The 18,069-nt window shown below is 38.5% G+C and overlaps 1 protein-coding gene across 4 annotated transcripts in view; it reads left to right on the top strand.

Moving 5' to 3' along the window:
- The window catches only part of STIM1 (stromal interaction molecule 1), a 311,883-nt gene that overhangs the window by 151,713 nt on the left and 142,101 nt on the right, over window positions 1-18,069 (top strand). For all 4 annotated transcript variants that reach the window (XM_077113754.1, XM_077113755.1, XM_077113760.1 and 1 more), the window contains exon 2: window positions 13,063-13,193. In XM_077113754.1, the coding sequence (XP_076969869.1) occupies window positions 13,063-13,193 (131 nt within the window). The remainder of the gene's footprint in view (window positions 1-13,062; window positions 13,194-18,069) is intronic.

An 18,069-nucleotide genomic window follows, 5' to 3' on the forward strand; every position in this document is an offset into this window, starting at 1 on the left:
AACAAAAGGTGAGAAAGGTCTCAGGAAAGACAGGGAAATTGCTTTGGAAATGTTCGGCTGAAGAGGTTATTTGTGCGTTTTGGCTGACATGGTTCTTGCTCCAGATTCTATAGCCATTTGGGATATCAAGCTTTTATACTCCCACATCCTCAGTCCTTTTAATCCTTATCTGTGCCACTTGATGCCAGCAGCAAAGGTCACCTGCCTGTCTGAACAGCTTATGAACCAGAACCTGGTGTTTGAAGCTTGTATTAGTCAGGATCTTCTAGAGCAACACAATTGACTGGAGATACCTGTGTTATATTATGAGATTTTTATATGGATTGTCCCATGTGACCCTGGGGATGCACAAGTCCAAATTCCATAGGGCAGGCTGAAAGCTTGGAACACCAATGAAGGTTTTCAATAAATTCCTTCAGAGAAGCTGACTGAAGTAGAGATGGAAATTTTCGCTTCTGACTGCTGAAATCATCACTTCTCCTTTAAAACCTTAAAACTGATTGGACAAGAGGGCGGAGTCAAGATGGCAGCTTAGCAATGTGTGCGTTTGAGTTTGTCCTCCAGAACAACTACTAAATAACTAGAAACAGTACAGAACAGCTCCTGGGGCCACGTCAGTGACCAGACACACAGCGTACCCCAGTCTGGACCAGCTGGACCGGCTGCAAGCACCCCCCAGAACCGTGAGTTCCCAAGCTGCAGCGGCCAGTGCCCCTCCCCCACAGGCCACTTCCCAGAGGGGAAAGGAAAGGACTTTACCAGCAGCAGGGACAGGGCACAACCAAACGCCAACTGTGGAACTAATTAACAAATTCTGACTACTAAAAATAGGCCCCCAGCTTAGGTGAACCTGATCAAAGTGGAGGTTGCTCATTTTTGCCCCGGCGCCAAGGGGGCAGGACTGACAGAAAAAGGGGGAAGAAAAAAAAGAAGGAAACAGAGGTTTTTGTGGCTGTGTATCTACAAAGGCTTGACTGCCTCTGGATACAGGGGCAGGACTTTTCAGGCTGCAACTGCCCCAGGCATAGGCAGAAGTGAGCTCTTTTGGGAGCTTATCTGGAGCTTGTGCCTTCCCCAGGGGAGGGGTGAATCCCCACTAGGTGGAATCCCTCCATCAAGGAATTCAGACACCAGGGCTTGGTAATTTGAAGCCATTAGAACCAGCCTACAACCTCTCCTCTGTCTCCACCACGCCCCCATCAGGGAGAGTCTTCCAAGGTTAAAAGTGCCACAGCATCTTTTGCTGGTGCGACCCACAGGCAGACGCACCACATACTGGGCAGGATAAGAAAAACAGAGCCCAGAGACTTCACAGGAAAGTCTTTTAACCTGCTGGGTCTCACCCTCAGGGAAAACTGATGCAGGTGACCCCTTCCCCCTGATAGGAGGCCAGTTTAGTCTGAGAAAACCCGCCTGGAGTCTATAATACCTACACAGACCCTCCTAAGGGTGGGGAGGGAAAAGGCACCATACAAGCAGGGCAAGAAACAAGAAAACAAGAACTGAAAAATTATCCTTTGTTAAACAAAACCTAAGCTAGAAGTCCGGAAAAAGCTGAACTGAAGGTCAAAGAACAGATAGACAACAAATTCATCCAGCAAGAAACCCTAGATAAAGAAGTGAAAGCAATCTCCAGAATAAAGTAATTAAGGTAATTAAATGCCTAGACAACAGCAAAAAAACAAATCACACCAGGAAAATTGAAGATATGGCCCAGTCAATGGAACAAACCAATAGTTCAAATGAGATGCAAGAGCTGAAACAACTAATTGAGAATGTATGAACAGACATGGAAAACCTCATCAAAAACCAAATCAATGAATTGAGGGAGGATATGAAGAAGGCAAGAAATGAGCAAAAAGAAGAAATGGAAAGTCTGAAAAAACAAATCACAGAACTTATGGGCATGGAAGGTACAGTAGAAGAGATGAAAAAAACAATGGAAACCTATAATGGTAGATTTCAAGAGACAGAGGTTAGGATTAGTGAACTGGAGGATGGAACATCTGAAATCCGACTAGATACAGAAACTATAGGGAAAAAAATGGAAAAATATGAGCAGGGACTCAGGGAACTGAATGATAATATGAAGCGCACAAATATACGTGTTGTGGGTGTCCCAGAAGGAGAAGAGAAGGGAAAAGGGGGAGAAAAACTAATGGAAGAAATTATCACTGAAAATTTCCCAACTCTTATGAAAGACCTAACATTACAGATTCAAGAAGTGCAGCATACCCCAAAGAGAATAGATCCAAATAGACGTTCTCCAAGACACTTACTAGTTAGAATGTCAGAGGTCAAAGAGAAAGAGTGGACATTGAAAGCAGCAAGAGAAAAGCAATCCATCACATACAAGGGAAACCCAATAAGACTTTTTGTAGATTTCTCAGCAGAAACCATGGAGGCAAGAAGACAGTGGGATGATATATTTAAACTACTAAAAGAGAAAAACTGCCAACCAAGAATTCTATACCCAACAAAACTGTCCTTCAAAAATGAAGGAGAAATTAAAACATTTTCAGACAAAAAATCACTGAGAGAATTTGTGACCAAGAGACCAGCACTGCAAGAAATACTAAAGGGAGCACTAGAGACAGATACAAAAAGGCAGATGAGAGAGGTGTGGAGAAGAGTGTAGAAAGAAGGAAAATTAGATATGACATATAAAATAGAAAAGGCAAAATGGTAGAAGATATTACTACCCAAACAGTAATAACACTAAATGTTAATGGATTGAACTCCCCAATCAAAAGATATAGACTGGCAGAATGGATTAAAAAACAGGATCCTTCTATATACTGTCTACAGGAAACACATCTTAGACCCAAAGATAAACATAGGTTGAAAGTGAAAGGTTGGGAAAAGATATTTCATGCAAATAACAACCAGAAAAGAGCAGGACTAGCTATACTAATATTCAATAAATTAGACTTCAAATGTATAATAATTAAAAGAGACAAAGAAGGATACTATGTACTAATAAAAGGAACAATTCAACATGAAGACATAACAATCATAAATATTTATGCAGAATGCCCCAAAATACATGAGGCAAACACTGCAAACACTGAAAAGGAAAATAGACACATCTACCATAATAGTTGGAGACTTCAATTCACCACTCTCATCAATGGACAGAATATCTAGACAGAGGATCAGTAAAGAAACAGAGAATTTGAATATTACAATAAATGACCTAGACTTAACAGACATTTATAGGACATTATACCCCACAACAGCAGGATACACATTTCTTTCAAGTGCTCGTGGATCATTCTCAAAGATAGACCATATGTTGGGTCACAAAGCAAGTCTCAACAAATTTAAAAAGATTGAAATCATACAAAACACTTTCTCAGATCATAAGGGAATGAAGTTGGAAACCAATAATAGGCAGAGCACCAGAAAATTCACAAATATGTGGAGGCTCAACAACACACTTTTAAACAACCAGTGGGTCAAGGAAGAAATTACATGAAAAATCAGTAAATATCTCTAGGCAAATGAAAATGAAAACACAACATATCCAAACTTATGGAATGCAGCAAAGGCAGTGCTAAGAGGGAAATTTATTGCCCTAAATGCCTATATCAAAAAAGAAGAAAGGGAAAAAATACAGGAATTAACTGTCCACTTAGAAGAACTGGAGAAACAACAGCAAACTAACCCCAAAGCAAGCAAAAGGAAAGAAATAATGAAGATTAGAGCAGAAATAAATGAAATTGAGAACATGAAAACAATTGAGAAAATCAATAAAACCAGAAGTTGGTTCTATGAGAAAATCAATAATATTGAAGGGCCCTTAGCAAGATTGACAAAAAGAAGAAGAGAGAGGATGCAAATAAATAAGATCAGAAATGGAAGAGGAGACATAACCACTGACCCCACAGAAATAAAGAAGGTAATAACAGGATACTACGAACAGCTTTATGCCAATAAATACAACAGTGTAGATGAAATGGACAACTTCCTAGAAAAGCATGAACAACCAACTTTGACTCAAGATGAAATAGATGACCTCAACAAACCAATCACAAGTAAAGTTGAATCAGTCATTAAAAAGCTTCCCAAAAAGAAAAATCCAGGACCAGAAGGCTTCACATGTGAAGTCTACCAAACATTCCAGAAAGAATTAGTACCAACCCTGCTCAAACTCTTCAAAAAAATTGAAGTGGAGGGAAAACCACCTAATTCATTCTGTGAAGCCAACATCACCCTCATACCAAAACCAGGCAAAGATATTACAAAAAAAGAAAACTACAGACCAATATCTCTAAAGAATATAGATGCAAAAATCCTCAACAAAATTCTAGCAAATCGAATCCAGCAACACATTAAAAGAATTATACATCATGACCAAGTAGGATTCATCCCAGGTATGCAAGGATGGTTCAATATAAGAAAATCAATTAATGTAATACACCATATCAACAAATCAAAGCAGAAAAATCACATGATCATCTCAATTGATACAGAGAAGGCATTTGAAAAAATTCAACATCCTTTCCTGTTGAAAACACTTCAAAGGATAGGAATACAAGGGAACTTCCTTAAAATGATAAAGGGAATATATGAAAAACCCACAGCTAATATCGTCCTCAATGGGGAAAAACTGAAAACTTTCTCCCTAAGATCAGGAACAAGACAAGGATGTCCACTATCACCACTGTTATTCAACATTGTGTTGGAAGTTCTAGCCAGAGCAATTAGACAAGAAAAAGAAATACAAGGCATCAAAATTGGAAAGGAAGAAGTAAAACTATTACTGTTTGCAGATGATACGATACTATATGTCGAAAACCCTGAAGAAACCACAGCAGAACTACTATAGCTAATAAACGAGTACAGCAAAGTGGCAGGTTACAAGATCAACATTCAAAAATCTGTAGTGTTCCTATACACTAGTAATGAACAATCTGAGGGGGATATCAAGAAACGAAGTCCATTTACAATTGCAACTAAAAGAATAAAATACTTAGGAATAAATTTAACTAAAGAGACAAAAGACCTATACAAAGAAAACTACAAGAAACTGTTAAAAGAAATCACAGAAGACCTAAACAGATGGAAGGGCATACCATGTTCATGTATTAGAAGACTAAATATAGTTAAGATGTCAGTTCTACCTAAATTGACATACAGATTCAACAGAATACCAATCAAAATCCCAACAACTTACTTTTCAGAAATAGAAAAACCAATAAGCAAATTTATCTGGAAGGACAGGTTGCCCCGAATTGCTAAAAGTATCTTGAGAAAAAAAAATGAAGCTGAAAGTCTCACACTGCTTGACTTTAAGGCATATTATGAAGCCACAGTGGTCAAAACAGCATGGTATTGGCATAAAGATAGATATATCGACCAATGGAATCGAATAGAGTGTTCAGATATAGACCCTCTCGTCTATGGACACTTGATCTTTGATAAGGCAGTCAAGCCAACTCACTTGGGACAGAATAGTCTCTCCAATAAATGGTGCCTGGAGAACTGGATATCCATATGCAAAAGAATGAAAGAGGACCCATATCTCACACCCTATACAAAAGTTAACTCAAAATGGATCAAAGATCTAAACATCAGGTCTAAGACCATAAAACAGTTAGAGGAAAATGTAGGGAAATATCTTATAAATCTTATAATTGGAGGTGGTTTTGTAGACCTTACACCTAAAGCAAGAGCACTGAAGAAATAAATGAATAAATGGGAACTCCTCAAAATTAAGCTCTTTTGTGCATCAAAGAACTTCATCAAGAAAGTAAAAAGACAGCCTACATAATGGGAGACAATATTTGGAAACGACATATCAGATAAAGGTCTAGTATCCAGAATTTATAAAGAGATTGTTCAACTCAACAACCAAAAGACAGCCAATCCAATTACAAAATGGGAAAAAGACTTGAACAGACAACTCTCAGAAGAGGAAATACAAATGGCCAAAAGGCACATGAAGAGATGTTCAATATCCCTGGCCATTAGAGAAATGCAAATCAAAACCACAATGATTTATCATCTCACACCCACCAGAATGGCCATTATCAACAAAACAGAAAATGACAAGGGCTGGAGAGGATGTGGAGAAAGAGGTACACTTATTCACTATTGGTGGGAATGTCAAATGGTGCAACCACTGTGGAAGGCAGTTTGGCGGTTCCTCAAAAAGCTGAATATAGAATTGCCATATGACCCAGCAATACCATTGCTAGGTATCTACTCAAAGGACATAAGGGCAAAGACACAAACGGACATTTGCACACCAATGTTTATAGCAGCATTATTTACGGTTGCAAGGAGATGGAAACAGCCAAAATGTCCTTCAACAGACGAGTGGCTAAACAAACTGTGGTATATATTTACGATGGAATATTATGCAGCTTTAAGACAGAATAAACTTATGAAGTATGTAACAACATGAATGGACCTTGAGAACATTATGCTGAGTGAGACTAGCCAAAAACTAAAGAACAAATACTGTATGGTCTCATTGATATGAACTGACATTAGTGAATAAACTTGGAATATTTTGTTCATAACAGAGACCATCAGGAGATAGAAATACGGTAAGATATTGTGTAATTGGAGCTGAAGGGATGCAGACTGTGCAACAGGACTGGATACAAAAACTCAGAAATGGACAGCACAATGCTACCTAACTGTAACATAATTATGTTAAAACACTGAATGAAGCTGCATGTGAGAATGATAGAGGGAGGAGGGCTGGGGACATAAATGAAATCAGAAAGAAAGATAGATGTTAAAGATTAAGATGATATAATCTAGGAATGCCTAGAGTGTACAATAATAGTGAAATGCACGAGGTACAATTTGAAAAATGTTTTTGCATGAGGAAGAACAAAGGAATGTCATTATTGCAGGGTACTGAATATAGATGGTAATTAATATTGTAAAATGTCACCTTCTGTGTGAGCCTAAAGCAAAAAATGTTTATTAGTTACAAAATTTATATTTTGACTAGTGCATTTCCTAATATAACTTATGTAGATATTTTGACTGAACACCTTAAGTACTTGGAATCTCAGGTAGGACGTGAGATTTTGCTGGTTTGTCCAGAGTGATGCCCTGATGAATCTCAGAGTGATTCGATTAGTGAGTGGGAAAGTATCTGCAAAGCCCCCTTTGAGGAGTGGGGACAACGGGGAGAAATTCAACTTTCCCAAGTTGAATTCTTGATATTCTCACAAGCAGTGTGGACAACCAAAGCTATAGGCAGAGCCCCCAGTCTTGGGGTTTGTTCATGTGAAACAGAACCCCGCAAAGGATAAGTCAAGTCTACTTAAAATTAAGGCCTAAGAGTCACCCCCAAGAGAGCCTCTTTTGTTGCTCAGTTGTGGCCCCTCTCTCCAGCCAACACAATGAGCAGTCTGACCACCCTACCCCTCTCTACATGGGACATGATTCCCAGGATGTTGACCTTCCTGGCAACGTGGGACAGAGATCTTGAAATGAATGAAGACTCAGCATCAAGGGATTGATAAAAACCCTAGAATGAGCTGAGACTTAGCATCAAGGGATTGAGAAAACCTTCTCAACCAAAAGGGGGAAGAGGGAAATGAGACAACGTGTCAATGGCTGAGAGATTCCAAACAGATTCGAGAGGTTATCCTGGAGGTTACTCTTATGCATCAAGTAGATATCATCTTGTTATTCAAGATGTTATGGAGAGGCTGGAGGGAACTGCCTGAAAATGTAGAGCTGTGTTCCAGTAGATATGTTTCTTGAGGATGATTGAATAATGATACAACTGTCACAGTATGACCGTGCAATTGTGAAAACCTTGTGTCTGATGCTCCTTTTATCTACCTTGTCAACAAAGGAGTAGAACATATGGAATAAAAATAAATAATGGGGAAACAAATGCTAAAATAAATTTAGTTTAAATGCTAGTGATCAATGACAGCGAGGGGTAAGGGGTATGCTATGCATAACTTTTTTTCTCTTATCGTTTTATTTCTGTTTCTGTTATCTTTTTATTTCTTTTTCTAAATTGATGCAAATGTTCTAAGAAATGATGAATATGCAACTAAGTGATGATATTTTGAATTACTGATTATGTATGTTGTTTTATTTTGTTTCTTTAGTTTTTTTAATTAATAAATAAATTTAAAAAAATTAAAATACGTTGGGAGAAAAAAAACAAAGCTGATTGTACACGACATCTCTTGTTGAAGACAATGTCCTCAGTTGATTATAGATGTTATCAGCCATATATATGGTCAATTTCCTGATGATTTAAGTCCACGAAATGTCCTCACAGTAACAACCAGGCCACTGATTGCTTGACGAAACAACTGAACACCAAAACTTGGCAAGTTGACACATGAACTTAACCATTGCAAAGCCTGAACTTCTTGGACTTGCAGTAGGCATCTAGGGACAGGGGCTGGCTAACCTCAGGGCAGTGGTTCCCAGCCTGGAGGTTTTTAGCCCTAAGGCTTGCTAAACTGTATCTGTTATTAGTCTACTAGAAGTTGAGTTTTACATAGGATAAGGTTGTATGTGGATTTAGGCTAAAGGAAAGGTTGTATTCTTTGCTTTAAATCTGAAAACTGTCAGTTCAATGCTGTTTAGATATGCCACCTCAGGTTTTCTACTGTAGGGGTCAACAAATTATGGCCTACAGGCCAAATCTGGCCCACCACCTGTTTTTGGAAATAAAGTTTTATTGGAAGATAGTCGTGCTCATTTGTTTTTATATTGTGTATGACTGCTTTTGTGCTACAATGTCAGAGTTAAGTAGTTGCAACCGAGACCATATGGCCTGTGAATCCTAAATTGTTTACTCTCTGGTCCTTATAGGGCAGGTCTCTAGAATAACCCATTATTATTACTATCATGATATTTAGCACATTGTATTTTTTATTGTAATTTTATTGAGATATCACCACACATCATACAATCTACCCAAAGCATATAATCAGTGATTCACAGTATCATCACATAGTTGTGCATTCATCACCATGAGCATTTTTATAACATTTGCATTACTCTAGAAAAAGAAATACAAAGAATAAAGAAAACCCTGTACATCCCATATCCCTTACCCCATCCTCTTATTGACCGCTAGTACAATTTTAAGACTTACAGTAAGATAGTTAACAAATACAGTGTAGTATTGTCAAATATATTGTGAAAAATATGTATATATATATTTGACCAGAACAAAACATCCAGAAAACAGGCAATTGACTTTTTTTCCCCAATGTAGTTTACAGTTAATGTCGAAGACCAGGGCTGCTGGATTACAGTTCAATAACTTCAGTTATTTCCTTTGACTATTCTAAAACACTAGACACTAAAAAGGAATCTATATAATAGATCAGACTCACAGTGGTTTGTTAAATCCTAATTTCTCAGTTATACCTCCTTCTTCTCATTTGATTTTTCTCTCAGTCTTCAGGAATATTTGGGCAATGACCATTTTAACTTCTTCCTGCTGTAAGGGGTGTTGACCTTATAGGGTAGAGGGGTGAAACTCGTTGATGTCCTTGGAGAGTCTGATACCTCTGGGTTTCAGGGTCTATCTGGCATAGAATCAATTTTTTAGGTTTCTAAAAAATAATCTTACTAAGAAAAACTTTTATATAGACTTAGTTAGAACCTAGGGCACTCCTAGAATTTCAGGAATATGGTTGGTTGGGGCTTGGCATACTGTGGTAATTTGTAATATCTGTCTAAAGCTTTCATAAAAGTAACCTCCAGAATGAACTCTTGACTCTGTTCGATATTTCTTAGTCACTAAAACTTCATTTTGTTCCATTTCTTTTCCCACTTTTGATCAAGAAGGCATTCTCACCCATGATGCTGGGGCCAGTCTCATCCCTGGGAGTCATGTCCTATGTAGGGGAGAGGGTCGTGAGTTTATTTACAGAGTTGGCTTAAAGAGAGAGGCCAAATCTGAGCAACACAAGAGGCTCTCTGGGGGTGACTCTGAAGCATAATTACAAGCAGGCCTAGCTTCACCATTACAGAAATACGTTTCATAAGGGCAAGCCTCAGGATCGAGGGCTTGGCTTATTTATTTATTTTTAATTATTTATTTATTTTGATTAATATATATTCACACACCATGTAATCATCCAAAGTGTACAGTCAATGGTTCACAATATCATCATAGAGCTGTGCATTTATCATCACAATCAACCCTTTTTGTGTGTGTGAAAAAAAACATTTATACAAAAAAGCAATAAATATCAAAGCACATCGCAACAATTAGTTGTAGAACAGATTTCAGAGTTTGGTATGGGTTACAATTCCACATATTTAGGTTTTTACTACTAATGGCTGTTAAAAGAAATATCAATATAATGATTCAGCACTTATATTCGTTTGTTAAACCCTACCTCCTCTGTATAACTCCACCATCACCTTTGATCTTTTTCTCACTCTTTAGGGGTATTTGGGCTATGCCTGTTCTAACTTTTTCATCTTGGAAGGGGCTGTCGATAATATAGGATAGGGGGATGGAACTAGTTGATGTTCTGGAAAGGCTGGTGAGGGCTTGGCTTATTAAATTGGGAGTCCATAATGCTTGAGAGGGTACCAGGAATTTCCCAGGTAGGAAAGTTTAGTTACACATTTTTTCCCCCAGTCTGTCAAAGAGACTTAGCAAGTACATTTTATTTTCTGCCCACAAAACTCCAGAATTTATCTGAGTATTACATTAACTGGAAAGAATAATATCTCATTCCCTATTCTAGGTTCCATGCAATTAGGTTGTTTAAATAAACAACCGGATGGATTAAATTAGATTGTGTACAACAGAAAATTTAAATTTGGGGCCAAATAAACATTTCTTCCTTTGGTTTCACACAGAAGTTGAAGTTTAAAAAAAATAGTATTATCCTTTACTGTTTATTCTGATTTACTTTAGTCCTCACCAGGTCCATTTCGTTCATATCTTTAATTGGAGTCTGATTTCTTTTTCATCTTCTTTACCAATTGCTGTATGGAGTAATGCTGACTTTCAGAGCTGCAGAACTTGGAGTTTCAGGTGTCACACACTTACCCAATGTAGTCATTACTCATATTCTTTTTTTATCAGAGGGGTAGATAATTCTTCCAGAAATGGGATCCATGAGTGAAATAGTCATATCAGAAGCTCTTGTTGGTATGGAAGTTGAGGAAAAATGCCTTAGTCTTCTGTTGTACACCACTCTTTCCCTTAGTACCCACCACTTGTCCACCTGCCAGCCTCACCTGAGCAGAACAAATGTAGGGGACCACGGGTTACATGAAGATAGATCTTTTGTATGCATACAGCTCATCTTACTTTTTCACCCCCTCTTATAAAGCCATCTCTTTATGTGCATCTTTCCAGTAGTACCATCTCTGACTTCTGGAAGATAAAACAACGCAAAGCTGTTTGTTCACCTTAGCATAAAGGTAGTCTAAGTGAAGTGCTGGCTGGGGTCTCACTGTGGCTTTTCGGGACTTTGGTTGACTTTTTTTTTTTAATAACATTTTTATTGTATAATATAACATATAAACAAAGCAAAGAAATAAAAAATCAATAGTTTTCACAGCACTCCTCAACAAGAAGTTACCGGATGGATCCCAGAGTTTGTCATGGGCCACCACATGATCCTCTCTTGTTTGACTTTGGGCATATCAGTTAATATCTGTGAACTTCAGTATTCAACAGGCTTTTATTGAGTCACATCTTGGTACCTTTAAATATTTTTATATGCCTACCTCATCTTGAAAAGGATTCAAACAACTGGCAAGTGAAAGGTGACCTGTCCTGTCCCTGCAAGCAGATAGAAAAGTGGAATGCTCCAGGTTTTGGATTGAAGTGTTTTAGGTCTTTGATAGTGCCTTCTAGAAGGCTTCAGAACTCTAGCTTCTTTATCTTGCCATTGTTTTGTCTCTAAAACAGCTTCTTCGCTTATCTGGGAAGTCAGGGTCTTTCTTATATCTTCTTTGATATGGGTTACAATTCCACATGTTTAGGTTTTTACTACTAATGGGTAGTAAATTAATAAATGGGAAATTAAATTACTAATGGGTAGTAAATGGGTAGGGTGATCTGAAGAGTCTTTAGCTTAGGAAGTGTTTATTGAGATCAGGGTGCAAAAGAAAGAGGAATTATATCGCTTAGGAATTGAAAGAAATACTGGTTGCTAGTCAAAATGTCTTTTTCAAATAGTGAGCTTAAGGCCTTGAGATGGGAAGTGACATCCCCAGAGTCACATGATAGAGCTAAGACTAGATTCTTTCTAGTGTTTCCTGCTGTGTGCATTGGTCAGGCTATATGTTTTCAAGGTTTGTAAGAGAGGATTAGGTGTCATGGAAGGAGCTAGGGTGGCCTAGGCTCTTATGCTGTTTTTACTGCTACATGACTTTGTGATGATGGCCAAAGGAAGCTGCATTCCAGATCTCCCAAGCTTTTATTTCAGGTGAGCTTGGGACCTTTACATATCTAATAGACATTTGCTGCATATAACTGTCTGTGAGAAGGCTTTAAGATGTGAGGGGTTTTTCTAGTCAGCTTGTGGCTGGCATATATAGCAGCAGTGACAAAGTGCTGAAAAGGAAAATTGGCCATTATTCTGGCACTGGGACTAACTGGCTGTTTTCTTATTTCTAGAAAGATTGTATTAATTTGCATTGCTGCCAGCTCTTTGAAAGTACCTGTTTTCACTGTGTTTGACTTTACTGAATTGTTAAATCTTTGACTGATTTGAAATATGTCATTTGAATATGTATTTCTTCGATTACTAGTGAGACTTTTTTCTTTTGTTCGTTGATCGTTTCTATTTTTTTTTCTTGTGAATTACCTATTTGTTCTCTTTGTCTAGATCCCAGTATATTCCTAGTGTCGTATGCTTGATCTGGCTGCCATGGTACGTTTAGGATGATAAAACATTGTCCATGAATGGGTGAACTGAGCACATTCTTAGGGAGACAGTTAAAGGATGTAAAAGAAACCCTTTTAAGTGCCTATATGAGTAGTCAGATGCTAGAAGCTAAGGGCACTGAGACAGGTGTGGGATAGAGGCTGGGTGGCAGCCCCAAATAATATTGTCTCTTGCTTTTCCTGTACAGAGTTTTGCCGGATTGACAAGCCTCTGTGCCACAGTGAGGATGAGAAGCTCAGCTTTGAGGCAGTCCGCAGCATCCATAAGCTGATGGACGATGATGCCAATGGTGATGTGGATGTGGAAGAAAGTGATGAGGTGAGCTCTCTCCTCCGCTATGGCTCTCTTCTTTTCCTGTGTGAAACAGTCCCTGAACACTGCCCAGACGGACTTTCCTGTGGAGAGATGTTCTCTCATACTTGTTCTCTAGGAACTCATTCCCTTTAGGGGAGGTGGCTCTAAGCAGAGTAGCGCTCTAGGAGCCAGCCTTTCAGAGCACATGCCTGTGTCTGTATCTGGACTGTGTCTGTATCTGGACTGGTTCCCGCCTACTGGCTGATAGCATCACACTGACTGGGCTGTGCTGTTTGAGGGGGAGAGGGAACCCTGAGGTTGGTCCCTCTGGTTTCCCTGGATCCGTATTGTAATTTTGCTATAGATAGAGGGGATCATTCAATACTTACTCTGTGTTTAGCCCTGGCTTGGCTATGGGAAAGAAGGCAAGGCAGTCAGATGCTGCCCATACTATATTTTGGAGAAAGAAACAGATGTTCTTAAAAGATCATTCTGGATTTCATTCTGCTGTTACTGGGAGTTCTTAAAAGATCATTCTGGATTTCATTCTGCTGTTACTGGGAGTCAGCAGAGTGTTACTTTTACATAGTAAGAGATAGAGGGATCTCTAGGTTGGAGAAAGCTCTGTAATTGTTTTACCTTTTAGCATAACAGTAGATCCAACCCCACAGATGCAAAAGTACAAGGTCATTTATATGAGAAGATTTAATAGTTTTGATTTTGATTTCAAGCTCAACATAAGCCAGCAGTTTGATGATTTCAACTTATGCCAACTTTTCAGTAGTGACATAGTGTTATATAAAATGAGGGAGGAGGTTAGCCTAGTCTCGCCTTCCTACTGGTTAGACCACCTTTGAGTTCTGAGTTCAGTTTTGGATATCACATTGCCAGAAAGGTTTGGAGCAGTGAGAGCCCATATATATATATATATACACACACACACACATGCACACAAGAGTGACATTAATGATGGAGAACATGGAAACTATGAACTGGAGAGCATTGCATGTAATTTAATAAATATTTATTGTGTCTGTTATATATGTGGCAGTCGTGCTAAGCACTGGGAATGTGGCAGGGAATATGATAGATTCAGTTTGTCCTCACTTAATTTACAGTCTAGTGAAGAAAATTTAGCTTGGAGAAGAAGAGACCCAAATAATGATAATAATAAAACTATATAATTAGCTATCATTTATTAAACTTTTACTTATGCCAGGTACAATGTTGAGCTCTTTGCATGGTTATCTTTTAACTTTCTTAGCAGTCTTATGAAATTGATATTATTACCAAGGCCTGGAGCCTTGGTTAAAGGTTAAGCAATTTGTTCAACAACGTTCTGAATTTGAGCTCAGATATGATTTCAAAGCCGATGCATAAGGCATTGCTGTATTGTTTCTTTTCTTGTAAGGGCAGAACTAGGACAGATGTGAGGAAAGTTTAAACAACAACAAAAAAAGAGGCATATTCTTGTAGAATAAAAATTGCCTAATAGAACTATCTCATTACAAAAGAGACTACTTTGGTAGATAGTGAACTCCCTGTCACTGAAAATAAGCAAGTAGAATACAGAACTCCACTGGTTGGTTGGAAGAGGTAATTCTTCTATTAAGTTGACCAAATAATGTCTAAGGAATTCAAAGTAGGAGGAAAATAGGCTACTTAGAGGAAAGGTGTAATTTGGATAAAGTGGGAGGGGTGGGGCAGCCTGCATGTAGGAGAACCAGTGTGAGTAAAGTTGTGGAGGTAGTACGAAGCATGGTGCATTGGTTTGATTAGACAGAAGGACTATGGACAAAAATCTGGAAAGGAGAATGGGGCCTAGGCAAGTAGGTGGAGATATATGTCTTGTTGAACTAAGCAATTGTTCTTGAGCAAAGACAACAACCATGATGAACACATTTGTGAAACTGGTCACATCTGGAAGTGTCATTGGTTCTCAAATGACCAAATTTTTATTTGTTTCTGCTGAGAATAGAGCCATGTTCTGGTGGTAAGTCAGGCCTGGAAGTGTCCTGATCTCTCTCCAAGGGCCTGGCCACCTTACTGGGAGATGGATGGCACAACAGTGAAAAAGGTGATATCATCAAGAGCTACATATTCCTGGATATCTTTGTCATCTGCCCCTGCTTCTTTTTTCACTTTCTGCTGAATTGCTTTGTCAATGAGGATAAGAAGAAAATGTTCTTTTTTTAGTAGAATGTTACCACAACAAAAAGCTCATCAGTACAAACTCTTCCAAAATAACACAAAAGCTGTCACCCTGCTCTTCTCTGTGCCAGTTGTTAGCTGTTCTTTTTCAGCATAGCTTCTGCCTTGCCTTAGCTTCAGATATTCTCCCTGCCAACTCAGGTCTCTGGTGGTTTAGAGAGGTCTGCTTGTCTAGGTTTTCATAACCAATTGTAAGCTACTGTTCTCAAGAGGGAAAGCAATGAAAACAAAATGTGTGTGCTTAGGTCAATCCAAACATGTATGAGACAACCTTGGAGTTCAGGATCTAACTAGAAACTTGGGTAACAGCTCAGTGTTTAGAATGTTGGATATTGGATGGTGAGGCACCTGTGATGAAATCCTGGCTGTGCTGTTCATCAAAGATCTGAGATTTTTCTGACCCATTTCAAAGCATTGCTGATTACATATGGACCTTTGTAGAAGTTTGAAGGATGCTCTGTTAAGGACTTTTATTCAGTCTCATGTTGATGAGTTTTTCCAGATAACTGAACTTTTAGCTATTTTTAAAATGAGTCATCTTACTGATTATTGTGAACACAGTGTTGACTTATTTCGAATGACTTGCAGTATGACTCTTGCACTATTACCCCAGGTCTTAGATTGCTATATGAATTGCTGTTATTGCTTTTTATAGATTTCCTCTCTTCATTGATTCATTCTCATTTCTAGTGGCCATATCCACACCGCTGTGAGTTTTGAAATGAGATGGTAATCTGAGACTCAGCAGGTGGTTTGGCTTCTCAAGGGCCATCTGTGCTTGCTTCTGCTCTGGTAGCAGAGGCTGTAGATTATCAGTCCTTCAAGTGAGCGAGGTGGCATTATAGAGCTGGTTCTGTTCTTGCAAAGCTGGCTGGGAGTTTATTCATCACATTCTCTTCAGTCCTCTAGTAGGATACTATCCATGGACAAAGGATTTGGGACAGGGGATGGTACTGTCAGGTTATTCTGACAGTCTGAGGAGGGCAGACAAGGGCCTGCCTATAACAACTGTCTCCCTGACTGGATTAAACTCCTTGAGAAGAATTTTCTTCTGTATTATTTTCTTCTCTGGAGCCTACATGAAAAACTCAAGTGCATTTATTCATCCATTAAACAGTTTCTTCTATAATACCTCCTATGTGCCAGACACTGTTCTGGGCTATAAATAACATAGAGAACAAAATAAACAGGATCATTGCTTTTGTGGAGCTGGCTTTCTAGTGGTCTGTATGTCACAGGTGACTAAGTGATGAGAAAACCTTGAGTAGAGATAGAACTTATAGTAATTTAGTGATTTACACTTTCATTTCCTCAGAGAAAAATGGTAGTTAATGATTCCTGCTCTTACAGGGTTGTTGTCAAGATTGAGTGGGAAAAATGCTGTTAAAAGACTGCTTAAAACTCAACAATAGAAAATAAGCAACTCAATAAAAAATGGGAAAAGATCTAGACATTCCAGGTAAAAGCAGCTTGAGATGATGAAGGCAGTATAAGAAACAGTTGAGGCTGATGGCCTGGGGCAAAGGGTACCTGCTCTAAGTCCTGCAGTGGTGTACCCTGAAGAGGGAGAAAATCTGTTTCCTGGTAGGTAGAGGGGACATTCAAACTCCTGTAAATAGGAGACCTCCTCCTTAGGAGGAGCAAGCACATGCCCAGAACAAGACAGGCCCAGAAAAGACAAACAGAACCCTGCACTTTGCATTCACCTTGAGTTGACTTCTCTGATAAGAAGCTGAACTCTGATGAGGAGTACCAACCAATGCAAACACATGGAAATGTTTTTTGCTTAGGTTTGCTTGGATTTGTTATCTCCTGACATTCAAGAAATAGACATATCAGGGGATATATCCCAGAGTTAACGTTTTAAAATACTAAAATGTACAGTGTGCAAAAAAGATCACAAGACAAGCAAAGAAACAGGAAATGATAGCCCATCCAAAGGAACAGGATAAAAATCCAGAAAATATCAATAAAGAAGAACAGAATGTGGATATACTGGGAAAAGACTTTAAAAAAAAAAAGATCTTCAGTATGATCAAAGACATGTAAGAAAATACAGAGAAGGAAATAAAGGATATCAGCTGAACAATTAATAAAAAATATGAGAATCTTAGGATATGAGGGCAAGGACACAAACGGACATTTGCACACCAATGTTTATAGCAGCATTATTTACAGTTGCAAAGAGATGGAAACAGCCAAAAAGTCCATCAACAGAAGAGTGGCTAAACAAGCTGTGATATATACATACAATGGAATATTATGTAGCCGTAAGACAGAATAAAGTTATGAAATATATAACAACATGGATGGACCTTAAGAACATTATGCTGAGTGAGATTAGCCAGAAACAAAAGGACCAATACTGTATGGTCTCACTGATATGAACTGACATTAATGAATAAACTTGGAATATTTCATTGGTAACAGAGACCATCAGGAGATAGAAATAGGGTAAGATATTGGGTCATTGGAGCTGAAGGGATACAAATAGGGCAACAGGACTGGTTGTAAAAACTCAGAAATGGATAGCACAATACTACCTGACTGTAATACGTTTATGTTAGAACACTGAATGAGGCTGAATGTGAGAATGATAGAGGGAGGAGGGCTGGGGGCACAAATGAAATCAGAACGAAAGATAGACAATAAAGACTGAGATGGTATAATCTAGAAATGCCTAGAGTGT

The sequence above is a fragment of the Tamandua tetradactyla genome, chromosome 8 (genome assembly GCF_023851605.1).
Source record: "Tamandua tetradactyla isolate mTamTet1 chromosome 8, mTamTet1.pri, whole genome shotgun sequence".
Lineage (NCBI taxonomy): Eukaryota > Metazoa > Chordata > Mammalia > Pilosa > Myrmecophagidae > Tamandua > Tamandua tetradactyla.